The following is a 27,401-nucleotide window of genomic DNA, read 5'->3' as shown; positions in this document are numbered from 1 at the left end:
GTTTTGTTCCCTTTTTCCCCGCTTGTGTCGCAAATAAAGATGAACCTGGCGAGGCAAGTGTGTAACATTGTGGTTTATTAGGTTATTGTGTCACTCAGAGGCCTCTTTGGAGGCAGGAGTCCTTCTCTGCTGCTCTGTGGTTCTCAAAATAAAGAACAATGAGTTACACAAGTCTATGAGAAAAAATATATATACTGCACTCGATACATCATCCGGTCTTTCATCACGCCGACAAAGCCTTCGGGGCTTTTAGCAAATATTGTCGAGCAAAAAAAAGGGGAAGAGCCATAGGCGTTGAATTCCATTGGAATTTCAGCACTTTAAAAATTATTTCAATATATATTTAGAGTGCAGAAATTCCAATAAATTAACATCCTCAGACATTGTTGTCTGATCGAAAAACCATTACTGAAACATTTCTGAACATTTCCGTTAATTAGTCATTTTAAACACACAAGACAATTGACTTTAGTACAGTTTTCGTCCAAAGAGCAACACACGACCCCGAGAAGTGAAACTGTGTTAAACTAGAATGGGCACTCGGTAGAGTGCATACCTTCGCATATCACAAGATTGGGCATTGAATTATGAACATTTTGGCATTATTTGCATGCCAATTGGATATAAATTGACCGCGCTATGGTAAAAAGAAGATGTTGACCTTTTCATGACCTTGACCTTGACCTTTGACCCGATCAATCCCAAAATCTAATCAAATGGTCCCCGGATAATAACCAATCATCCCACCAAATTTCATGCGATTCGGTTTAATACTTTTTTACTTATGCGAATAACATGCATACAAATAAATAAATAAATAAATACACAGCGATCAAAACATTATCTTCCGCATTTTCAATGCGAAGGTAATAAAGGCAAAATACATCGATTGGATTCTGAGCGCTCCGTGTTGTCGGCACTAAATGTGTAAAATTATCATAACTTATTACTGCGAGCAGAATAGCATCCAACTGTAAAATATTTGGGAACCGATTTTTGCATTTTATTTCGAATTAAACTATGATTTTGGAAAATTATGTCTAATTGTGTATTAGGATAGTCTGCTTTGTTTCTATTTAGATAATCATTTGGTATAATCGTGTCAAAGTAGAGTATATAATACATTCAAAGTGGTTTAAAAAAAATCTTATATACATATTTATCTGCCGGGTTGATGAGATGAGATCATCATGTTTTTATCAAATATATAATTCAGCATTAATTTCTACCAGTCCCAGCTATGTATTTATAAAGCATGTGTAGTTCTTTGTTTGTTTTTTACGTGTAGTTGTGTATGTATTTTATTATATTTTAATTTTTTTTACTATCTGGACCTCGAGTCTGTAATAAAATGTAGATTTTATTGAATTGATATACTTTGGGTTAGTTTTATAAATTTTGCTTTTCATCAATCTGTCGATACGGAATACGCCTGATTTGAACTATTGCACTGAATCGGCGCAGCGTGCTCATGTTTCAGTTATCTAAGAGGTATCTGTGCGTCAGGAGGCGTGGCCATAAGAAGATGGTCAACAACGTGATGCATGACTCAGCCGGCAGGTGCAAGCAAGCATGCCAAACTGCTGCTGTGGGTTCAGTGCGCAAATCTGCTTATGAAAGAAGATGCCAGTTTAATAGATCATAATTGTCAACTAACCTTGAACGTCAACTGAAATCATGATACACCTGTATTAATGCATTGCCATCGCTGCTTGTCCTGACACGACTGCTTCAATCATCAGAGAGGAGCAGGTAGATTTGTTTTGTTCCGGATGGATTTAAGGTCCACTGAATCATTTTAAAGTTTGGTATTGGTATTTCAGACACACCTTTCACAACATCTCTTTTTCTCTTCATGAATACTGTTGGGTAAACAGAATAATGAAAGAACACAAATCAGGACATAACCAGGAAGCTTGTTGCCTGCAGATTTTGAAACGGCACCATTTTTCATGCCCCATCCGTCGGTTTCCGAGACCACGAAAGGAAACCGACTGCGACTTTGGAAGGGTCATCAATAACTGTAGAAAAAAAGAAACACACACACCAACAAAAAAAAAAGTAGTTCTTAAATAGCATCAAATAATCTGTATCGGTTGTTGGCTCATGAAGTATGGAGCAGAGCAGGTATATCCTAATGAGAACGTTCCCTCAGGGTTCGTACACATCGAGACAGTTGAGACGATAAATACAGGACTGTCTCAGAAAATTAGAATATTGTGATAAAGTTCTTTATTTTCTGTAATGCAATTAAAAAAACAAAAATGTCATGCATTCTGGATTCATTACAAATCAACTGAAATATTGCAAGCCTTTTATTCTTTTAATATTGCTGATTATGGTTTACAGCTTAAGAAAACTCTAAAATCCTATCTCATAAAATTTTAATATTTCCTCAGACCAAGTTAAAAAAAAGTTTATAACAGCTGAGTGTTTGTCAAGGCTCAGGAAACCCTTGCAGGTGTTTCGAGTTAATTAGACAATTCAAGTGATTTGTTTAATACCCTACTAGTATACTTTTTTATGATATTCTAATATTTAGAGATAGGATATTTGAGTTTTCTTAAGCTGTAAGCCATAATCAGCAATAAATCAGAATAAAAGGCTTGCAATATTTCAGTTGATTTGTAATGAATCCAGAATGCATGACATTTTTGTTTTTTTAATTGCATTACAGAAAATAAAGAACTTCATCACAATATTCTAATTTTCTGAGACAGTCCTGTATATGTTTTGACCGCAGCCGGCGCTGCGAGGTTGCCAATCTCTCCTCCAGACAATGTTAGTGTGAAGATCCTTTCACCTGAATTTCTTTTGACAGATCCCTTTGACATGTTCATCATCTCACTGGCAAGCGGCAGCAGGAAGCAGTTTTTACTAATAAAACTAAATTACAACAGTTATCGTGACATGACGGTTTTATAGCTTCTTCTTTATGTAATGTGACATGACCAGGCTGCTTGTGATCTAAACAAATATCATTAACACCATAATAAGTTAGAATGAACATTAATCTTGTATTATCACTGCAGGATACATTTCAAAATCGTTGATTCATCACTGATTGCAAATCATTTTTTTTTCTTTGATTCAAGGAAATGAGAATAGTATAATGATTTATATATATATATAATAATATAACGATATATATATATATATATAACGTTATATTATTCTCATTTCCTTGAATCAAAGAAAAAAAGGAAAGATTAATAATATGATATATACACATATATCTCATTATATTATTCTCATTTCCTTGAATCAAAGAAAAGAAAAAAAGAGATCGTGCAGAGAGAGAAGCATCAACAACATTCCAGATTGCAGGAAACATAAACACACATGCACAAAAACATACCAACACACACCACACACACACATTTGAGGCATTCTAAATTATCTCCAGCACACTCCGTTCTCCTGGACGTCTTGAACAGTCTCTGCACATAAGCCTCCCGAACAATAGCGTCGGTGGCATCCGACACCCGGGTGCGTTAAGTGCAGACTTACAGTTGTAACTTTAGAGTGTTTTGTGTCAATGCCTTCGGTGTCTGCTGACATGGCTCACATTGTATGAAAGAACCATAATGTGTTGAAGTCAAAAAGGTATTGATCTTGCTGTGTTATGAGAAAACAGTGTGTGCCTTACGTCATTGTTTGCTATTGTTTTTACGAGAAAACAAATGTCATTGTTTGTCATTGCTGAGTATGTCATTAAAATGCATGAAGGCTGTCCTAGCTGAGAGCTCTCTAATAAGAAATACCAATTAAAATACTCACAAATGTGGCACCTATAAGATCTGAACCCTCAAAGAACCGTCAGGTTTTTACGAGGAGTTTATCTCTCACAGATCTATCCACATTACATCACATGTCACTGAGCTGACTTACAGTCATATAACATTCATACACCGTAGACACAGCTACAGGGAGCAATACAGGGTTAACCTTTTGATATATTTATAGTAACCCCCTAGAAGGTCTGGATTACTATAAAAAACAAGCACATTATATATATATACAGGACTGTCTCAGAAAATTAGAATATTGTGATAAAGTTCTTTATTTTCTGTAATGCAATTAAAAAAACAAAAATGTCATGCATTCTGGATTCATTACAAATCAACTGAAATATTGCAAGCCTTTTATTCTTTTAATATTGCTGATTATGGCTTACAGCTTAAGAAAACTCAAATATCCTATCTCTAAATATTAGAATATCATGAAAAAGTATACTAGTAGGGTATTAAACAAATCACTTGAATCGTCTAATTAACTCGAAACACCTGGAAACACATTTTCAAATGTTTGATTTTGTTTTGCTGTTATAAATCTTTTTTTTACTTGGTCTGAGGAAATATTCAAATTTTATGAGATAGGATTTTAGAGTTTTCTTAAGCTGTAAGCCATAATCAGCAATATTAAAAGAATAAAAGGCTTGCAATATTTCAGTTGATTTGTAATGAATCCAGAATGCATGACATTTTTGTTTTTTTAATTGCATTACAGAAAATAAAGAACTTCATCACAATATTCTAATTTTCTGAGACAGTCCTGTATATATATACATATATATATATATATATATATATTAATGTTGCACATCAAATTAAGCAACAGAGCCTGGGCTACAATAATCTGTCAGCCATTTAAAAAAAACTACAACAGAAAACTCAAATAATCAAAAAGATATGATTATCATAATTCGGACCACTCAACATGTTTCCGGAACCAGATTTTTTTCTTCTTCAAAAAGGTAAAAATTTAAAAATGATAAAAAATAGCCCTAGTGGTTGCAGGGATACAGCCTTTTTAGTTTGAGTATGCAATTTTCGGAGTAGAGGCCTAAAAATAGCTTGGTGCTTAAAAGGTTAAGTGTCTTGCTTAAGGACACATCGACTAGGGCGGGGCTTGAACCGCCAACCCCCTGATTAAAAGACGGACCTGCTAACCACTTTCATTGACTTTGTTTGTCTGATGAAAAGTTGACGGAAAGATATGCAATAAAAATGAAGAGAGCCTACCTTTCCTTACCTTTCCTTGTAGTAGGAAGAGAGCAAAGTGCGGATCTCTACGGATAAATCCGGAACCACGAGCCCCTCTCCGGGAGAGGAGGGCGTTACTGAAAAAGACAAGGAAGGAAGAATGGAGTCACTTCCATTTTTAAATCTACACAACCCTGAGTCTGATGTTTTAAACTGGAAACATTCCTGTGTGGTTCAATAAAGGGGAAACTTCTCATCTGATGTTATATCTGTTTTTCTTGCAGCCTGTCTTAATGATTGGAATTCTATTCAAAAGAAAACACCCCAAACATGTTAGAGAGCATAGCTGTAATTTCTCCGATGTGCACGACTGAGGTTCTTCTTCTCAGCAGATGCTGCCAACAATGTCCTATTCATGCTGACAGTGTTTGTCTCATTGTCCCCGGTGTTTGCTGAGCAGCATCCTTTATCTTTAAGATCTTGTTATTTTTGTCGAACCCGTTTGTCTGGTTTTAGGCTTGTGTCACTCCTACGTTCTGCAGAAGAGGGCACATTGTGTGAATAATAAGACATTGCATTCCGTGTGCCAATTTATTGTTAACACAGAGAGACAGAACTGGATGTGTAAGTCGGCCGTGACAGGTTGATCTGTTCATCTACAACGTGCACATTTTTTTAAGCTCATCAGCTACAAGTCGTGGCACATTTCCCCTGCTGTTGGAGGCGGCCATTAGCTTCCTTTCTTTTCCACAGGAGATGGAAATCAATCGTCAGACTCCTCACACTCGCCGAACCAAATTAATCGCATGACTGATGTATGTCAAAGTGTCACAATCCGTCAATTCAGCCATTCCCTCCCACTTCATTGTGTTGGTTTTTACGCGCTGTTTTTTGAGCAAGAGCCAGCAATTCCACAACTCAGCAGCACACTACCAGCCCAGAGTGTTAGTGACAGAGTGGAGCATTTAGTTCCAGAAGAGATTCACCTCAAAGGTTAGTTGTGGGAAAAAGTTTCTTTAAATTAATGTGAATATGGGAGGTTCAAGAGTCGGCTCACAGATATTAATACATAACAAATTGGAGTGTGCCACGCTGCCTATTTCATGGTAAAGCGACCCCTGCTTCACTGGAATGACTTTCCTGGAGCTCTGCGTTTCAATCTTCATAAGTTGATCACAACACTGCTTCCACTGGCCTGTAAACAAACAGTATTTGCAGGAATTGTCAAAGCATGATAATATGAAAGCTTTACTCAGAAACTTTACTATCAGCTTATATTAGCTTACATCTCTCTGGAGGAACTAATTCTTTAAACTCGTCTTCATTTTATCTGTGAAATCATGATAAAAAGTTGCCAGTATCTCAATAAATATTCTGGCTCCACCCCTAGATAACATCTACAAACGGTAATGTATACATTACATTAAGTCATGTATAGATTTCCACTGATTGGCTCATTGAGGCAAAGAATATAATTGGCCAATCCAGGACCAGAGTGTTGATGAATAACCGGGTCAAGGAAGGTCACTTCCTGTTTGATTGCCGTACCGGACAGCGTGGTGTACGTGGCCTTAGATGTTGTATCCCTTGCAGACAGCGGTGAGTGCAGTAGCCTACGATTGCAACTTGCATAACTGTTAAATGAATTTTATGTTGTGGACTATACAATATGCTAGGAAGTTCATTATTTTTCATTATAAATATCTGTGATTTATTTTTATTGCATGGGTTTTTTCCCCATTTTGTCCATGTTGAATTAATAGTTGTGACCTTTTGTAGGTCAGGTTTTGTTGACGAGCTCAGAAGCAGATGTTAATTTGGAGCACCGCTAGATATCAGATGGCGAGCTAACCACAAGTGTGAACGACATGGATGACTGTCTAGCTTAAGGAAGTTTATTATTTTTCATTATAAATATCTGTGATTTATTAATTAGTTTTTGTTGAAATACCACATACCTAAAACCCCTAAAAACTGAACTATTTGATTTGGTGTTTTTTCCATGAACTTAGGTTACAAATAGCAAAATAGAGCCACATGTTACATATACTGTACATTGCAATACCAGTTATACCACAGATTAGTCAGCCCCATTGGCAAACATAATGTGAGCAATGTCTACATGCAACTGCTGTGTTGTGCATTGAGATATAATTACTGAGGAACTAATTCTTGAAATTGTCTTCATGTTTTGTGCTTTGAATTAGTGCGAGCACAAAAGGTCCTTTCATATCAACTGTGATGAGGACTAACTGAGAGCATAAACTGTGACTCCCTCCTCAGTGATTGTGTAAATAATTATTGTTTTTATGACTGTTTTTTTTTCTTTTTTAAATTTGATGTCTTAATGATTTTATGAAGAGGCCAGTATTTTATCGTAACCTGTATGCTTATATCACCAGCATAACTGTTTTCAGCTGTGCTAACATAATTGCACAAGGGTTTTATAATCAGATATTAGTCTTCAAAGGCGATTAGCAAACACAATGTACCATTAGAACACTGGAGTGATCGTTGATGGAAATGGGCCTCTATACACCTCTGGAGATATTTCATTAGAAACCAGACGTTTCCACCTAGAATAGTCATTTACAACATTAACAATGTATAGTGTGTATTTTTGATTAATGTTATCTTTATTGAAAAAACAGTGCTTTTCTTTGAAAAAATAATGACATTTTTAAGTGACCCCAAACTTTTGAACGGTAGTGTATGTGTCGGCGCATTTTATAACATGAAAAGCGCATCAGTAGAGTTCAGGCTCTCTGCCAGATGAGCCTGAAATAACACGGATGCCAGTCACAATTATTTAATCCCCCGTCTAGACCGCAAGCGGATCAGAGCGTTTATGCTTTAAGTCTATTTTGTGTAAATGTTATAGGTTGAAGCCTAATTAAAAGACCCTTTTTAGAAGTATATTCATCTACACTTTACAACCCAAGTACCGTCGACTCGTGGGCAAACCCTAAGCTCCACGGCCACTGGACAACTCCATCGATAAGCTCTCGCTCTCCACCCGTCTGCCCCGTCTCTCTCGCTCCAACGCACATGGCCCTGTTGAATTTTAAATATTGAAATAGGTTTTAGAGAAACTAATCACCCCAAACACGAGGTCCGACCTAGAGCATGCAGCAAATAAATGACGGCAAAGAAAACTTTGGTCTGATGGGTCGAGTGGTCCGCGAGATTAGCCGTGGATGGACAGAGAGATATCACACACACACACACACGGCAGTTATAATACATATTCATATTTACATTGATTTTCAATGACAATGGGGAGAGAAAGCGTGGTTATTAAAGATCACATGACTTTTGATGTGTTAAAAAGTTGTCCGTGTTTTTACGGTTAGTTTTTAGAGTTTAGCAAAGTTCAGCAGGCATCTGTTCTCCAAAGAAGAAACTAATTAATCGCACATTTTGAAATTCATTAATCGCGATAAAAAAATCTGTTCAAACAGCGTGTATTTTAGACACTTGTTTAATTGTATTTGTTTTTAAAGACAATTTCACACAGAGCTGTGTTTTCAGAGAGGCTCCTACCGAAAAGTGCCAGCGAGGTATTTAATATCGTGTATGATAAATTGGTAGTCATCTTTAACATTGAACAACACAACAGCAGAACCAGTGGCCTTGGTAAACTAACATTCAAATATGTAACGTTCCCTCTGGAGGCTGGGCTCATTTTCTCGATTTTACAAAAAAAATTAAATTCACCTTTTAAAGGCGTTTGCATATGACACATCCCCACGTGTTCTACATCAAACATTCCAGAACAATCTCAGCTCTATACAATGAGGGACAGTTGTCCGCGCCGTGTTCTCTGTCTTCTCTGACTGACAGGTTGCTAATGAGCCTCACCTGTGAGGTGGGAGGTCCTTTGTGATTTACTGAGTGTTCATTGGTTGGTTTTTTCGCAAAATGTTGACAGACAAACGGATTGACAAATCACGGTGAAGATTTCGTGTGACGAGTTCTTTCCGCGCCGCGTCACCCGACACGTTATAAGATTGGTAATGTTTCAATCCTTAAAACTAGGCTGTGTAAAGTTTGATCTGGCTGGAACATTATCACTATGTTCGGGTGTCCCCATAATCAAAACCACCAGTCCCCTTAATCTTAACTTTTAATACATTTTTGCTATATTTACTCGATTTAATAGATGTATATTATTACCCCAACATAATGGAAACTGATTATAGAGACGCCATTAAGTTCGTACCGCACTAGTATGCCACCGAACTATGGAACTAGACTGATTATTTGAGATTTCTGTTGTAGTTTTTTTTAAATGGCTGACAGATTATTGTAGCCCAGGCTCTGTTGCTTAATTTGATGTGCAACATTAATATACAGGACTGTCTCAGAAAATTAGAATATTGTGATAAAGTTCTTTATTTTCTGTAATGCAATTAAAAAAACAAAAATGTCATGCATTCTGGATTCATTACAAATCAACTGAAATATTGCAAGCCTTTTATTCTTTTAATATTGCTGATTATGGCTTACAGCTTAAGAAAACTCAAATATCCTATCTCTAAATCTTAGAATATCATGAAAAAGTATACTAGTAGGGTATTAAACAAATCACTTGAATCGTCTAATTAACTCGAAACACCTGGAAACACATTTTCAAATGTTTGATTTTGTTTTGCTGTTATAAATCTTTTTTTTTACTTGGTCTGAGGAAATATTCAAATTTTATGAGATAGGATTTTAGAGTTTTCTTAAGCTGTAAGCCATAATCAGCAATATTAAAAGAATAAAAGGCTTGCAATATTTCAGTTGATTTGTAATGAATCCAGAATGCATGACATTTTTGTTTTTTTAATTGCATTACAGAAAATACAGAACTTTATCACAATATTCTAATTTTCTGAGACAGTCCTGTATATAAAGGTCATATTCAAAAGATGAGGAAGTACTGACAAGTAAACACATTCTCACTCGAGACATCATCCGAATATTTTCTTTATGACACGCATTTTATCAACGGGTATGTCTTGTTCCACGATGCCCGAAACATGTCAGAAAAGAATGTTGTCTCGCAGGTATAGACAGCCGTTTTCCTTAAAATAAACACACGCAGCCTAATAATGATGAAGATAAAGATCCCCTCCAACCATTCGCGTGTCACGACACGACACATGCGACATTAGCGTTTGTTATTGTATTTAGTTTTCTGAAAAGGCCGATCTGAAGGTCCAACATCACCGGTGAAACGTAAAAGTTTGTGTGTTGCTATAAGTCCTCTGAGAGCAAGAGGTTGATGGAAATATACGTATTCCGAGAAGATAGATAGCACTCACCTGTCTATTGATGCTCATCGTTCTCCGACATGCAGACGGTGTCCTGACAAGAAGGAAAAACACACACATATTTATAATGAAATATTGACGAGTATTAACTTTCACGTTAAATTATTTCGGCGATACGGTAGGAATATTCTTTGATGCTCCGCACATGTTGGTGAATTACAAAAGGTGTCTTTTTGATACTACAATTTGTCAGCTGAGATACTAATAACGTTGACGAAGTCATTCAGCAGCTTCAACTGCAGGTTGAATGAAGCTCATAGCAAATGTCCAAATGACAAAAAACAACGTTTACATGCATATAGCCGCTGTGAGAGTACATTTATAAGCAATACAGACGATTTTACTTTTTTACTTCTGCATTTTCTAAACCTACAGTCGGGGTCGGACTCTTCGGACGGTCACAAGGTCAATTGGGGTTAAGCAACAGGAAGGAAGGAAATAAAATAAAAAATTAATTGCCTTTTCTAACCAAGTAAAACTTCTGTGCAGGGACAGAAAAGAAAGAAAGAAAAGAAAAATGTATTTCCAATGTTGTCAGGTCAACTCTGTGACAGTAAACTGTATGTGTGTGATGGAGTAGAAATCTGATGTAGCATTTAGAATAAAAATACCAAAGTAAAGTTTAAGTACCTTTGACATGTAAAAACGGTATTGTACAATACTTCAGAAAATGTACTTTCCACTATTTAAAACATTAAAAGCTATTTCCGATCTTTAAATATACACAACTAACGCTGGTTCTCTCTTTTACCATTAATGCAGTGCACTCTGTGAGCCTCGGCATGTTGTAATAATAATGGAAATGAATGCATCTATTTGTTCATAAGACTCATTCAGAACCAACCTTTTTGATGGGGATTACGAGTAATGGCTTGTCCTCCGACTCTTGGTCTTCTTGATTCTGATAGCAGAGGAGACTTTGGCCCCTGAGGACGCCGTAGACGTGTTCACGGCCATTAAGGTCGTCTCCGAGCTAAAAGAGAGAAGGGAATAGTTTGAGGCAGTGATTATCTGTACTGCAGAATACTTCTCGTGGCCCTAACTAATCGCCAAGAAAACTATATGAAGTGGAAATCAAGGAATAACACACACACACACACACACAGACACACACACACAGGAGAAATGCAATGACTGAATCTATTTCAATGGAAACACTAACTTCATCTATCATTTACAACCCAACAGAACACCTCTACGTCTGGTCATCATTCACTATGCTTTTACAAACTTGACAGCACCCATTTTAGTGATTAATTAATCTTAATTTTGTGTTTACTTATTTTCCCTTCCCTAAAAAAAAATGTAATTACACGTACATGCACACACATACAAATATGCCATCACCGATCTATTTTGTTTCTTTGATTTCAAAAAGACACACACACACACACATACACACCTACACACACATCTCCAATACTCTGACTTTATGATGTTTTGTCCACTGTGTTTTCATCCTCTAGGTGTTATGTCCATGTATTGTCTTTTGTCTTATAATAAAAAACTTTTTAGCAAAAAAGTATATCAAAAGAGTCACAAAGCAGGACAATACATATTAAAAGAAAGTCACCTTAACCTCGAGTCGGCCACTTTTGATTGGATGCATCATGCACCGGGGCTGAGCTACTAGGCGGCAGCACATATTGCCATACAGAGGCAACCAGAATGGATTATCCTCTGTAAGAACGAGGGGATTAGGATTCATTTTCAGGGAGAAGAGGATGAGACAATAAGAAACCAAAAGAAGAGAGGCTTTGTAACTCACCTGTTGCTGCCAGACACCAATCATGCGTCTTGAAACCTTCCCGGACGTGTTCGATTCTCAGTGTGGTGTGAGCCAGCAGGTTATACTTGGGGCCCCTATAAACAGAAAAAGAAAAGAAAAAAGTGACACTCGGTTCCAAAATATATTCCCCTAGTGTGTGTGTGTGTGTGTGTGTGTGTGTGTGTGTGTGTGTGTGTGTGTGTGTGTGTGTGTGTGTGTGTGTGTGTGTGTGTGTGTGTGTGTGTGTTTGCGTGGCAGGGAGCATTGTGATCCTCACCGTGCTGACAGGTCAGGAGACCGAGGGGGCGACACACTCCCAGGTCCCGTGTTTCCTCCACTGGATCCACAAACAGCTGCGAACTCGAACGCAGCACGGATCGTTTTCCCTGAGGAGCATCCCACTGAGGCCCCCAGGCCGCTGGCTCTCCTGGGTCCTAGAGCCCCCGGGGAGAAGTCCTCCACTGCGCAACTGCTGTACAGCTCGACGCGCAGCCTCGTTGCTGCTTCCACACGCGTGTGCAGGGTCACACGGAATATGTCTTTTAAGTGGGATTATAGGAAACAACGGAACTTCTTGGAACAATGGTTAAAATATGTTACTTACAATATGGTGGTGCCTTCAAAACAAATGTCAGTTAGAGTTCTGTCCACCATCACCAGATCAGTGTCATGGATCTCTGTGCCGCTCTGAAGCAGGCAGAACACGGCGCAGCGCTGCAGCTCTGCAACAACAACAACAACAGAGTAAATAAGCTCGATACATATTTATTTCCTCTCATGATATACATGCATGCAGCATTTTCGTTGCACTTTTCGAAACATTTTTCCAAGATGAGGTCAGCAGCTTTGTGAAATCAGTTCCCTTGTAAACAACATCCCGACTTACCTCCTTTGTTTTTGAAGTACTCTGAGTCTTTCCACATCAGAGGGATTCGCAGGTCTACAGAGTGAAAATTAGCAAGATAGGTTCTAATTTTTGTTAAAATTTTTTGTAATGCATTTGTGGCAAGATATTTAGATAACGCCCACCTGAGAGGGATATTTCTCCCAAGCATGGCTCAACGTCTTCAGATGGCCTGCAGTAAAATAAATAGATTTACACAATACATGCTGTAAAGTGTAGGGTGCACAGGAGCACTTATGCAAGCAATTAAAAACACAGCACAAAGGACAGAGGAGAAGCAACACATGTTTTGCAACAAAAGGGAAGACTTCACTAAAATAACATTTGTATTCTACTATATTCTACATTTAATTAGAATATTAAGGGTCCAGCAAGTTCAATATTACATATTTGTAAATTCAGTATGAATATGTGTAATGGTACGTTCACATTTACTTTATTAACACACTCATTAATCAGGTAAATCCACATATCGAAACAAAGGCTGGGACTCAAAGGATTGAAAATGTGAACTTGTCTGACCTCTAGCGGCAGGTAGGAGGCATGGCACCCCTCTGCACTCATGGTAAATATATCATCTGTCCACTGTGAGGGGTTACGCAGACCAAAGAAAGCATTGTCCTTTCAGCATTACGTTTTTCTGATAATTTATTTAACTCAACAAAACAAGCAAACAACAAAATAACAAAGGAACTCCTAACGCTGCCTCTCCTGCGCTGGTAAGAAACCATAGGCCTACCCGCAGGTGCATGCTGGTCCTGTACCTGTAACGCCCTTTGCTGTGTATCCTCTGTTTCTTCTGTCTCCTCTGTCTCCTTGATTAGTTCATTCCCTCCACCTGCCCTCAGCCACTCTTGTCTCGTTAGTGTCTGATGCCGTACACCTGTGCCCCCCCCCCCCTTATATATTGTGCCAGTCTTTCCCTTGTCTCTTGCTGGATTGTTGTCTGTAGTTCTGTCTTTCTTGTTATTAGTGCATATTCCTGACCTCCGATTCTCTGCCTGCCCCTTTTTTGGACTTGTTTACTTATGGGTAGTGATGGTGAGATGAAGCCTCATGAGGCATCGAACCACTTCAGCCAATTGGTTCGAGAAAGGGTTCATTACTCGAAGCTTCATGTGCACACGATACCACCTACTGGCCAAGTGCATAATCACAGGCAGCTGTATCTGAACCACATAATGTGATGCATTGAATTATTGTGTCTGTTATGGCTGTTGGGAATGACTATGAATTACAAAAATGTATGACCAAATCATTTCTGTACATAAATTATCACATATGTGCATAATACAATATTTTTTTAATGTATTCTGTGTGTGAAAATGTTCCCAAAAGAAAGAAATTGCATTGGCACCAAAATTGCCTCACAATGAGGCCTACAATTACATAGCCTAAAGCAGGAGACAGTTACCCTCTAAAAACGTAACATTTTCCGATCCATGCAAGTAGCCTACATATATAAAATAGAAATGCACCAACAAAGCCACAGGCTTCATGAAGCCTGTGGCTTTGTTGAAAGAGTGGGGAAATGCTTACAGCACCTGGTATTCCCAGGCAGTCTCCCATCCAAGTACTGACCAGGCCCGACCCTGCTTAGCTTCCGAGATCAGACGAGATCGGGCGTGTTCAGGGTGGTATGGCCGTAAGCGAAAAGTGAGCCTGCAAATGAGCCTTTTGAAGAATTGGAGACAAAAATATATTAAAATTTAAAATTAAAAAAATTCTCCCCTTATCATCCGCGGGCCGGATGTGACGTACATTCGGGCCGAATCCGGCCCAAGGGCCGTAACCCTGGCACCACTGCTCTAAACTCTCCAAACTCTCAACCAACAACCCACATGTTGAATGGAGCCTGAGGGGTTTATATTGCTGTCAAACCTCCCGGCAAAATCTGAACCACTTCCCGAAGCAGTCACGTGGTACAGCCGGGCAGCGAGGCTTCGGACGTCATCATTTTTGGCTCCTCCCCTAAATGAAGCATGCCTCGATCCGCGCTTCGAGGAAACGCCCCCTCCATTACTCGACACACGCTTCGAAGCGTCGACACATCTCGTAACAACACTACTTATTGGAACCTTTTGCCACAGTAAAGAGAGTTTGTGTTATTCACATTGAGTCATGTCCTGTTCCTCTGCGCATGAGCTCTTGCCCCTCGCTACCCGTGGCATCACTTGCCTACTCCTATATCACCACAGGTGCCCACATGTTACCCAACTAGTGAACAAATGAACAATCTGTTAGGTTTTGGATCATGTGTTTTCAATTTGTATTCAAGAATGTAAGCCCTATGAATTATTGTTTACTCCACAGGGTTGTAATTATTAGAAGAAGATTAATAATTACAATCATATTATTGCTGTGTTGTTTATTCTATATCGGTCATCCTGAGAGCAAAAGGTTCTCGGGTCACATCGGGTTAATGAGCAGACACAGGAACAAAGGTTTGTTTCAATTCTCACCATATACCCACCGACACCTCACACAGGAATGTCGGGTCGTAAAGCTCATACGGAAGAGACCCCATCTGTGTTGTGTAAATGACTTGCTTCAATAAAAGGACTGTCGGAGGAGAACTGAGCCAGAGTGTTTTGGGTGAGTGCAGGAGGCACAGCTCAGGACATTCTCCTTGGACAAGTAAAACTACGCGCCCGAGTCTGTCATCTGTGGTCATTGGAGTTGGTCTGGTAATTTAACTAGCGGGGCTTTATCTTTAAGGTGAAAACCCCACATAATCAAAATACTTAATATATCTAGACAACAATAGCAACAACAACAAATTAAATGAAACAAAAAACTCTCACAAGAAAAATAACAAAATAATCATATAAAATAAATAGCTCCAACAATATCAATATTCCTATTCGTTTTGACTAAAAAATGCTTAAATTGTTTGGAGGCCGGCACTGAGAATTATCTGACATGCATGAAGATAAGAGTCAGACTGAAATCTCTCAACAACTATTGGATGGGTTGCCACACAGCGTTGTACAGACTTCATGGTCCCCAGAGGACGCAGCTTAATTAATTGTTTCTGATTCTTCATTTAACACGACCAGCAGATTTTTTTTCTTCATTTATCCACTAAAATAATTCAACATCTCGACAGATTTGTGCTGAATTGTCACGGTTCCCAGACGACGTATCCTAAAGATTGAACCCTTGAGCTTCACCATGTTGCATTGACAGCTGCTGGATGGACTGGCCAATGAAATGTGGTACAAAAATTCACATTTTCCCAACGATGAATTTTAATCACTTTGGAGATCTCCTGGCTGGGAACCATTGGTGCCTCGGGCTAAACGGTTAAGTCTGCACGCCGACATGCTCACAAAGTACAGCCGAGGCTGATGGGGAAACGCCACTAGTTTGGCAGATGTTTTGTCGAAAACCAAAGTATTCAGCAAGGTATATTTTTGACCTAATTATGGCACGTCAGGAGTAGGGATGGGTATCGTTTGGGTTTTTTCCGATACCGGTGCTAAACCGGTACTTTTAAAACGATACCGGTGCCTAAACGGTGCCTGAACCGATACTTTTTTTTAAAAACCCACAATGAGGACATTAAAAACCTCTTTGGCCATATTCCCTGTAGAAGCCGTTATCATGGAGCACTGACAAACAACGGATATCAGACTGTTAACATACACAATATATGTTCTCCATTATATGATGTGATATGTATTGTCATGTGCAGACCTTATAGGGTTAATCATGTCACTGTTTTGATGGGCAAAGAGACCAACAATCAGAGGTACTGAAGATGACACGTGACAAATAAAGTTTTGCTTCTGACAGCGAGTTACACTGAAACAAAGTGACGCCCCACGGTCTTTATTCCTCCGTCATTATATTCCCGGTAACACCGGGTATACAGCCGGGATCGCTGGACATCAACACATCTGCTAGCAGACTGTCACGCTCGTAGCTAGCGCTAGCTACGAGCTAGCTTAGACATGGTTATTGTAAATAACCCCTTAAAAGGTTTATTGTTTTGTGTTGATTGCCTTATTTTGTATCTGCTCTATTGGTTTTGATGTATGCCTTTTTATATTGTATTGTTTTCATGATTTTGTATATGTTTTAATCTACTTCCGCTTTGAGCTAAATTTGACTTATTTTGAAATGTTAAAAGGAAGCGCACCTTTATTTTGTGTTAATATACAAACTTGACGGTACGGCTAAATGTTACGGACGGATGCGCATTTTATTTAAAGTTTGATAGTTTTAATGGACCCGTATGAGGCTAACGCTCTTACGGTGGTGACAAGGAGGTTTTAATTCAATAGTTTTGGTTCATGATTATACAACGGAAGAAAAGAAATAAAGAAGTTCACCAGCAGTAAAGTCTCACGCCGATTGATATACGGGGATCCGTTACAGTAAGAGCGAGACCTCTCGAGCTACCTGCTAGTTACACCAAAGGAAGAACGTCACCTTTCCAGCTAACCTGCTACATAGAAGACTACAACGGAATAAACGGACAACTTCTACTGACGGAATGGAGAAGGGCAGCGATGAACTGAAGACGGGGACGTGGTAAAGTAGCAAGGAGACGGAGGAAGGCTAATGAAAATGGAGGGAAACGATGCTGCGCTGCGCAGCGAGGATAAAGAGCAACAGATAGAAAACCTTCGAAAGGTAATTCAAGAACATAAGGAAATGCTAGACAAGGAAACAGAACAAGGTTATGTTAGACAAGAACTAAAAGAGTCTTTGCAAAACAAACAGGACATTCTTGCTGAACTTTTAAATGATGAAGATGATGACGCAGATGTAGCTGTTAGACGCCATGACCGGATACGTGTTCCCACTGAAAAGATGCTTGCATACCGTAAAGAGGAGCAGAGCAACGGGAAAGGAGACTTGTTAGTCTGTATGAACAGTGGAAAGCCCAAGCTCGTCAACAAGAACTTAAATCGAGCTAACAGAAAGTCACTTGGCATCCCTCGCAGGCAATTTGGAAACAAGGAAAATGGATATCATGAAAGTGTACGATGAACTGAGAGGGTGCGGCCCACCCGATACTGAGCTAAGGCGTAAGGTTGATTCTTGTGCAGCAGTAACCATTGACATGATCAAAATATTGTTTGAGAGACTGACTGGCGTACATGGAGAATATGATGCAGAATACGAAGGACAGCGCTTGCGTGAGCTACTTAAGCCCGACTACGCCCGGTCCATTTATGGCTCCTCTGCTTCAGCGCTGACTGGCAGTCATGGCTCCATGCACTCAGGCGTTGCAGTCAAGCGAGCAGTACCCAACCCTACTCCTGACTAGGGTTGGGTACCGGAAACCGGTGCCAATGTGGTACCGGTTCCAATACAACCGGTATTACCCGGACCGAAACGCAACGCATATTTCGGTGCTTCTTTCCGGTGCCTGAGCAGATTGAAATTGAAAAAAACTATTCTTGTGAACTTCTCTGGTGACTCCGCCCTGTCAGCAGGTTACGAGCCTCTCATATTTAACTTTGACAGCGGAGGCGTGGCCGTGTGTGACTAGTGAACCCGTGTGGAGCACACCAGCGTCAGGCTGGGCGCGACGGGGAGGCCGTCACCGGTCCCCCTGAACACGTGGAGACCGATTATGACGAGCAGCCTTAACTCAGATTAGTACCGTATCGTTGATTGCAAGTCTTGCATTCATAAAAGTAGCCCAAGAAATAATAAATTAGCCATTATAACTGTAACGGATCCCCGTATATCAATCGGCGTGAGACTTTACTGCTGGTGAACTTCTTTATTTCTTTTCTTCCGTTGTATAATCATGAACCAAAACTATTGAATTAAAACCTCCTTGTCACCACCGTAAGAGCGTTAGCCTCATACGGGTCCATTAAAACTATCAAACTTTAAATAAAATGCGCATCCGTCCGTAACATTTAGCCGTACCGTCAAGTTTGTATATTAACACAAAATAAAGGTGCGCTTCCTTTTAACATTTCAAAATAAGTCAAATTTAGCTCAAAGCGGAAGTAGATTAAAACATATACAAAATCATGAAAACAATACAATATAAAAAGGCATACATCAAAACCAATAGAGCAGATACAAAATAAGGCAATCAACACAAAACAATAAACCTTTTAAGGGTTATTTACATTCCACCAAATTACAGTGTTTTACAAAATGGAAACCTAAAACACAAAATTTCCACTTACAGCATTACCCTTCAAATGTATAGGCTATACCACACAGTAAACCATATTACATTTCTTAAATGCTTAGTAATTAACAACTAATTTCTGGACAGGGCGCTCCAAAGCGGGCCTGCTGCCTCTCCTTTGTGGTTCCGTTCTTTCCCTCCAAACAAGATTTTAACCTGTCTCACAAGTCCATCTTTGCCTTGAATGACTTCTGAGACTGTCCCAAGTCTCCCTTTGCTTCGTGGTAGTGTCCTCAGCATCCGGTACTATACCACCAACCTGAGGTTTCTTTTAGTGCTATGCCAGCACTGTCTGTTTGTGATGTTGTGGAGGCACTCCTTTTTCTATCTACTCCAAAACTGCTCCGTCAAGTACTGCACCTGGTGCCACCTCTTTCGTCCGTAAAGATCCTCTTTTTCATTCTTCAATCTCAGGTATTGTGCATTGGCCATAGTCCGTGGTGCTGGCATCTGAGAAGTGATGTCATTCTGTTTTTAACATCTTTTCAGAGCCTGCTGACTGGTAGCAGCAAGCTACTTGTATCCTTTCCATCTTAACAAAGTCATCTGGCCATTTCTCCCACCGTGATTTAAACTGCCCTGGAATTGGGTTATCCCATCCTGTTTCTTGATGGCCCATATCCTGAAGAATATTCTTTCCGTTGAGGAGGTATGGAGCCATGAAGCCCAGCGGGTCATGTACGGAGGTGACAGATGACAGGATGCCACGCCGTGTTGCGGGCTGGTTCTTTAGTGAAACCTTGAAGTTGAAACAGTCACTCTCGATGTTCCAGTTTATTCCCAATGCTCTCTCTAACGCTGGGTCATTGAATCTGAGATCCTTTACTTTGATGTCTGTAGCATGTTCTGTTGAGGGGATGCTCTGGAGAACAGCACAGTTGTTGGACACAAATTTGTGACTCCTTAAACCTTTGTTTGCACACAGCTCATGTGCCTCCTTTGCCATCTGACTGGTCTTTTCAGCAGACTCAACACTGATGCCATCGTTTACATAAAATAATCTGGCAATGACCTGTGACCCTAATGGGTGTGTGTGATTCTGTTCTTTGGCGATCTGCTTTAATCCATGATGTGCATTATGCATTTCATAATGTCCATGTCTGTTTATATTTATATTTCCCTTCTGTTCATCAAGAGAAATCAAATCTTCTTGAGAGACTGTTTTGCCATCTCCTTGATTGTCTCTGAAATCAGTCTCGAGAATTCTTCTTGCATCCATTGGAGTCACTGCAGGCAGCGCCTTCACGTTTACTCTATGACAGTGACCGTTTGACGATTGTGCATCAGAGTGAGGTGCTGAACAGCCAACAATACTCCACCCTAAGTCTGAAAGAATAGCAAAGGGTTCATCATCTTTTCCTGCTATCACACGTCTGGGTATGAGAGCTCCTGGACAATTGTAGCCTATCAGTAACCCCACTTCGCAGTTAAGAAGAGGCGGTATTTGGTCTGCAATTGCTGTGAGGTGGCTCCATCCTTTTGCCGTTTCGTGCGTTGGTATATGTTGTCTGTTTACAGGTATGCCGTCTTTGGTGTAAGTAGAAGGCAGTTTGATGTGCACAGTGGATTTGAAACCTCTCACACGCAGACCAGATATTCGTTCACTTTTAAGGACCATATTTTCACCCATCATAGTTGTGAGTTTCAATTTAACTGGGCAAGTAGTCAGCTGCAGCTCCTTACTTACATCTTGCTCAATGAATGTTGTGTCACTTTGAGTATCCAGCAGGGCATACACAAGTTTTTCTCTGGATGGATTGTTGTCACTTGACACCCATACTGGCACGATCATGGAGGTGTTTTCTGACTGACCTTGGCTGGTGACATTGAGGGACAGAGCAGATGTGGATTCCGGTTCACTGCGTTGCGCTGAATGTTCCCTCTTTGTCCATTCTTTGTCTTCACTTTTTCTGTAGCCATCATCGTGAAGGCATGTAGGATGTCGTCCTTTGCATGAGTCACACGTGTGGCGATGCCGACACTCTTTTGCGCCGTGACCGGGTTTTAGACACCCATAACACAGTCTGTTATCTTTTACGTACATCCTCCTGTATTCCAGTTTTCTTTTCATGAAATCTGGACATTTGCAAAGCTGGTGACCGATATCCTGGCATAGCATGCAAGGTGTCTTGAACTCTTCCTTTGACATTGTCTGCTTATTATTTTCCATCACTGTTTGTGTATTGAAAGTGATGGCTTTGTTTCCTTTGCTTTCCTTTGTGCTCCACTTGTCTTGACAGGATTCAGCTGGATGGAGAGCGAGGAAAGAGGTGATTGGATTGCAGGCAGTTTCGGCCTCCACGGACATGAACTTGGCAAAGTCCTTGAAGCTCGGGAAATCCTTTCCCTCCATGAGAAGCAATGTTACTTGCCGGTTCCATCTTGAGGCGAGCCACTCTGGCAGTTTCCGCATCAACTTCTGGTTTTCCTCACAATCGTTTAGGATGTTTAAGCCTTTTACATGGGGTATTGCCTGCAGACAGGCATTTAGGAAATCTGAGAAATCTCTCAGTCCTTCGGCATCTTTGGACTGTATTTTTGACCAGTTGGATAACTTTTCTCTAAAAGCCTTTTGAATGATAAATGGCTGGCCATACCTCTGATTGAGCTTGTTCCAAGCGTCACTGTAAGCTTCGCTGTCACTACGATAGAACATTCCTTCTAGGCATTTGCGAGCTGAGCCACCTACATATCTCTTGAGGTAGTGCAGTTTATCGGTAGTGGGAATGTTCTTTCTATCTATAAGCGACATAAATGAAGCCTTCCACTCCACAAAGTCAATTGGATTGCCATTAAACACTGTGGGCTCTGGCATTGGAAGTCTGTTAAGAGCAAGGCTGTCCTGAACAGCTTGTGCTAGGCAGGATACATCAATGGGAGGAGATGGAGTGACAACGGTGTGAGTGTCCATTGTGGCAGGGGGAATGGAGCGTATAGGGTCCTGAAATGACTTAACGGACTGGGCATCAGACTCCTCTTTCACTTCTCTGTCATATACTTCAAGTCTGGCTTGGGCCGCCTTTACATCTTTTTCAGCTTGCAATCGTTCTAATTCGGCCTTGTGTTTTTCTAATTCCCTCCTATGTTCTTCCTCTAAAACTCTGATCTTTTCCTTTTGTGTCTTTTCCTGCGTTAGCATCTTATATTCAGCCTCCTTAGCAGCTAACTCCGCCGCTGCTTCTGCTCGCTTGACTGCAACGCCTGAGTGCATGGAGCCATGACTGCCAGTCAGCGCTGAAGCAGAGGAGCCATAAATGGACCGGGCGTAGTCGGGCTTAAGTAGCTCACGCAAGCGCTGTCCTTCGTATTCTGCATCATATTCTCCATGTACGCCAGTCAGTCTCTCAAACAATATTTTGATCATGTCAATGGTTACTGCTGCACAAGAATCAACCTTACGCCTTAGCTCAGTATCGGGTGGGCCGCACCCTCTCAGTTCATCGTACACTTTCATGATATCCATTTTCCTTGTTTCCAAATTGTCTGCGAGGGATGCCAAGTGACTTTCTGTTAGCTCCGATTTAAGTTCTTGACGTGCTTGACGAGCTTGGGCTTTCCACTGTTCATACAGACTAACAAGTCTCCTTTCCCGTTTGCTCTGCTCCTCTTTACGGTATGCTAGCATCTTTTCAGTGGGAACACGTGTCCGGTCATGGCGTCTAACAGCTACATCTGCGTCATCATCTTCATCATTTAAAAGTTCAGCAAGAATGTCCTGTTTGTTTTGCAAAGACTCTTTTAGTTCTTGTCTAACATAACCTTGTTCTGTTTCCTTGTCTAGCATTTCCTTATGTTCTTGAATTACCTTTCGAAGGTTTTCTATCTGTTGCTCTTTATCCTCGCGCAGCGCAGCATCGTTTCCCTCCATTTTCGTTAGCCTTCCTCCGTCTCCTTGCTACTTTACCACGTCCCCGTCTTCAGTTCATCGCTGCCCTTCTCCATTCCGTCAGTAGAAGTTGTCCGTTTATTCCGTTGTAGTCTTCTATGTAGCAGGTTAGCTGGAAAGGTGACGTTCTTCCTTTGGTGTAACTAGCAGGTAGCTCGAGAGGTCTCGCTCTTACTGTAACGGATCCCCGTATATCAATCGGCGTGAGACTTTACTGCTGGTGAACTTCTTTATTTCTTTTCTTCCGTTGTATAATCATGAACCAAAACTATTGAATTAAAACCTCCTTGTCACCACCGTAAGAGCATTAGCCTCATACGGGTCCATTAAAACTATCAAACTTTAAATAAAATGCGCATCCGTCCGTAACATTTAGCCGTACCGTCAAGTTTGTATATTAACACAAAATAAAGGTGCGCTTCCTTTTAACATTTCAAAATAAGTCAAATTTAGCTCAAAGCGGAAGTAGATTAAAACATATACAAAATCATGAAAACAATACAATATAAAAAGGCATACATCAAAACCAATAGAGCAGATACAAAATAAGGCAATCAACACAAAACAATAAACCTTTTAAGGGGTTATTTACAATAACCATGTTTAAGCTAGCTCGTAGCTAGCGCTAGCTACGAGCTACGAGCGTGACAGTCTGCTAGCAGATGTGTTGATGTCCAGCGATCCCGGCTGTATACCCGGTGTTACCGGGAATATAATGACGGAGGAATAAAGACCGTGGGGCGTCACTTTGTTTCAGTGTAACTCGCTGTCAGAAGCAAAACTTTATTTGTCACGTGTCATCTTCAGTACCTCTGATTGTTGGTCTCTTTGCCCATCAAAACAGTGACATGATTAACCCTATAAGGTCTGCACATGACAATACATACACATATAATGGAGAACATATATTGTGTATGTTAACAGTCTGATATCCGTTGTTTGTCAGTGCTCCATGATAACGGCTTCTACAGGGAATATGGCCAAAGAGGTTTTTAATGTCCTCATTGTGGGTTTTTAAAAAAAAGTATCGGTTCAGGCACCGTTTAGGCACCGGTATCGTTTTAAAAGTACCGGTTTAGCACCGGTATCGGAAAAAACCCAAACGATACCCATCCCTATTCCTAGATGCAGCCTTGCGGTGGCCGAGTGTAGACCTGTCACTTAATGATTCACAATGTGAGTGATGAGTGTGATTTTAATTCAAATTCCAAGCTGTTACACAGACGGTAGCAATAATAAGGGATTGGAGCCACTGGTGACAGCTTTGTAACTTTCAACACACACGGACCCGGGCCTGTTACAAAAGAGCCCATGGTGGTTCACTAGTGCTTCACCATAATCCCTGGATGTCGTCCAGCTGCTAGAGCCCCGAGACTTAACTCATTCCGGGGGTAAGCATGCCGCTGGAATTAAGCCCCATAATAAGCTGTAATAACTTTCTTAAATATATTTCATAGGATGTCATGATGATTAGGAGCCTGTAGAAATAGATTATGCTATATATGTGTTATTAGCCGTACACTTACAGACAATGTGGTGCTCTGAATGAACGAGTCAGGGAGTCGATGCACTTCAGGTGATTATGTTATGGCGATGGTTGTTGCATAATGCAGGCAGGTTTTCTGAGCCTAGATATTGCATCATAAATTGTGATTTTATTCTGATCCCCAATAATTACAAAAAAAACTGAGATGTTTCATTTGTGTCTGACCACAATAACTTTCAAAAAGTACAAAGAGCTTAATGGAAACTGTTGATTTATTGCCATCAACTTTATGTTGACGAACCACAAATCAATCAGGATTTCTGATCTGCAGGTACTACCATGAAAAAGTACAAATACCTGTAAAATATTGATTAAAAAAATGTAATAATTATTTGCATTTGGTACATACTGTAAGTAAAACCGTTACAAAAAAATTCTCTCACTTACCTGGGTGTTATCGCTCATGTTCCTTCTCTGCAGGGCCTCCGAGGTCTGCCGCCGTCTCAGCAGGCGGTGAGTGGAGCGACTAATCTCCCAGCTGACTGACTGAGTGCCGCCGTGGAGCAGACTGTGACTCAACAGAGGGATTAAAACAGGCTTAAAGGGTACCTGTAGTGCAAAACAATATGTAGCCAGATCAAAAGATAATGTGTTTCTAAAGGTTATTCATGCACTGACGGTCCAGTATTCAATAACAATACGTAGTTTAGGCTGTTCAAAGTCCTCAACTCCGACATGCGACATTGCACTGGAGCTTGAATATGTCGCGGGTGGTGTGACGTCAGATCGTTGATAGATCGACAGCCAGCCACAGCGGATGTGTTCAGATACCAATATAAACAACGTCGGCGCCGCAAACAAATGCTGAGAGATTGATAATATGGACGATGAAAGATTGTCTGATTCAGCAACTGGATACTTGTTTGAACCTTTAAAAGCAGACTATCCCCATTTAGTGAATTGTGACAGCGATGATAGCGATGATTCTGATGAAGTTGATGCCGAAGGACCGCCGGTCCAGATGCTTCACCGTGCGGACCGTGCACGCAAGTCGGCGGACGTTTGGTGCAGTTGTGGGAAATGTGTGCCACAAAAAACAGACATAGAGTGCATTTGTTGTAAAGAGCACGAACTTATGTCCGATGATATAGCAGGGCTCTCAAGTTTTGAAGACAGGCAAGCGTGAGATTTCCATCAGCACCCGATACAGCTGACTGTTGCGCGCGCCGGCATCGAGCCGAAGGGGGGGGGGGGGGTGCTAGTGACTATTTCTACTCAACAATCGATCGGCGTATTGAGCACCCCTGCATTCAAGCATTAAATAGCCGAGAGGTTTTTTCAGCGTGAAGAATTAGATGTGTGGCGGGAGTGCGTGAGATAAGACCGAAATGCGTGAGTCTCACGCTCAATGCGTGAGACTTGAGAGCCCTGATATAGTGTCATTAGACCTCATCTGCTTCACACAAAAGCGTGAGCTTGATAGCTACATCGCGCATAAGCCAGCGCTGGAGATGTCTTTCATTGATGCAATGTTCGGCCGACATGTTCGGGGGTGCTAGTGACTTTTTCTTTGCTCCGTCCGTCCCGATGCGCGCAAACCGGTGTCGGGAGCTCCGCGGCGCACGAGACGGCGGGCAGAGGACTGTCAACGCAACACGTAGAGACAGAAATGACATGCTGCTGCTGTAATGTGGCGCTATAGAGAAAGTGACAGGGGGGCGGGCCAATTTTTTTTAATGTCATGCGATCTACCAATACTACGCTGCGATCGACTGGCAGGTCGCCGCGATCGACGTATTGAGCACCCTGATATAGATTGTGTAATTCTTGAGGCCACCGATCTATCCCAAGAAGCAACGCGTGTAGAAGTGGCTCCGGATTGGCTGAATTCCTTTCAACGACTCTACGTCATAGTTAGCTTTGAGCTGGAGTAAATAACTAGCAAAATGGCTGCGCCCACGGACTCGGAATGTTGACAAAGAAATGTAAATCCTCGGGCTATGCGTGACTTGTTGACAATAGCGGCGGGGTAAATATGATTTATTTGATGCGCCGAATGGATGTAGCACGTTGTTGTTTTGCACTACAGGTACCCTTTAAGCCTCATTAAAACATGTTGATGTGTGAGGGATTAGAGGCTCAAACCTGCTTTCAGTTCTCTGTGTCACGTAGTAACAATTAATTTATGTAACTACTGTGATTCACAAGGATACTATATAACCTACAAGATATTTACAGAATCTCATTAATTTTAATGTACAACCAGGATAGATCACAGGGCTGACAGCAATTTCCTGCTCACATTCTTACCTACAGGCAATTTAGAGTCCCCGGTTAACCTCAGCTGCATAGTTGTAGAGCACCTGCCGACACTCGGACATTCAAACTCCTCATCAGGCCAGATCAAATAATCAGGATTATTTTATTGGACATGAGACGAAAAAATGTGGCTTACTGGACTGCAGAATTTCTTTAACTGTTTGAGAGAAAGCACAAAGGCCTTTATACCCTCCCTTCACATGGGGGGTGGGATGTATCTTTATGTCATGGATAAACTTAAGTCCGTACACAAAGGTCAGCCATATCACAGGTAGAGATGCGGAGCACAGTCATGTCGAGAATAAGTCCTTCTGGACCAACCAGACAAACAAAAAATAAACAGATTAACAGTATTAGAACAAAATATAAACATGCCGGACGTAGGTCAACCAGATACACGTATATTATTATTCAAATTCATGTTTTTTTTAGATATAAAGCAGGTCTAAGTGCAATGCAAGTCCTGTAAAATGCTCAAAATATCAATGTCTTGCATGTAAACCGGAGAACCTGGAGGGAACTCACGCTGCGACAGGGAGAACAAGCCCACAGAAGGACTGACTGCA

General features: G+C 40.7%; 1 protein-coding gene and 1 non-coding gene across 2 annotated transcripts; both read right to left on the bottom strand.

Annotated features, from left to right (window-relative positions):
- Positions 1-55: 55 nt before the first annotated feature.
- Positions 56-15,502, bottom strand: LOC130205712 (rhotekin-like). Its single transcript, XM_056433210.1, has 12 exons — positions 15,438-15,502; positions 13,101-13,147; positions 12,958-13,011; positions 12,679-12,793; positions 12,349-12,594; positions 12,072-12,166; positions 11,877-11,983; positions 11,148-11,276; positions 10,301-10,337; positions 6,082-6,180; positions 5,035-5,122; positions 56-2,021 (listed from the first exon to the last, which is right to left on the bottom strand). The coding sequence occupies exons 1-12, from the start codon at positions 15,500-15,502 to the stop codon at positions 2,015-2,017; spliced, it is 1,089 nt and encodes a 362-aa protein (XP_056289185.1). The 3' UTR covers positions 56-2,014.
- On the bottom strand, positions 14,508-14,626 carry LOC130205840 (5S ribosomal RNA). The gene has a single exon (XR_008833983.1). It is a non-coding gene; the product is annotated as a 5S ribosomal RNA (ribosomal RNA).
- Positions 15,503-27,401: the final 11,899 nt, after the last annotated feature.

Source organism: Pseudoliparis swirei, chromosome 15 (assembly GCF_029220125.1).
Source record: "Pseudoliparis swirei isolate HS2019 ecotype Mariana Trench chromosome 15, NWPU_hadal_v1, whole genome shotgun sequence".
NCBI lineage: Eukaryota > Metazoa > Chordata > Actinopteri > Perciformes > Liparidae > Pseudoliparis > Pseudoliparis swirei.
Note: the sequence above shows the minus strand (reverse complement) of the source record. Positions and strands in the feature narration are given on the sequence as shown.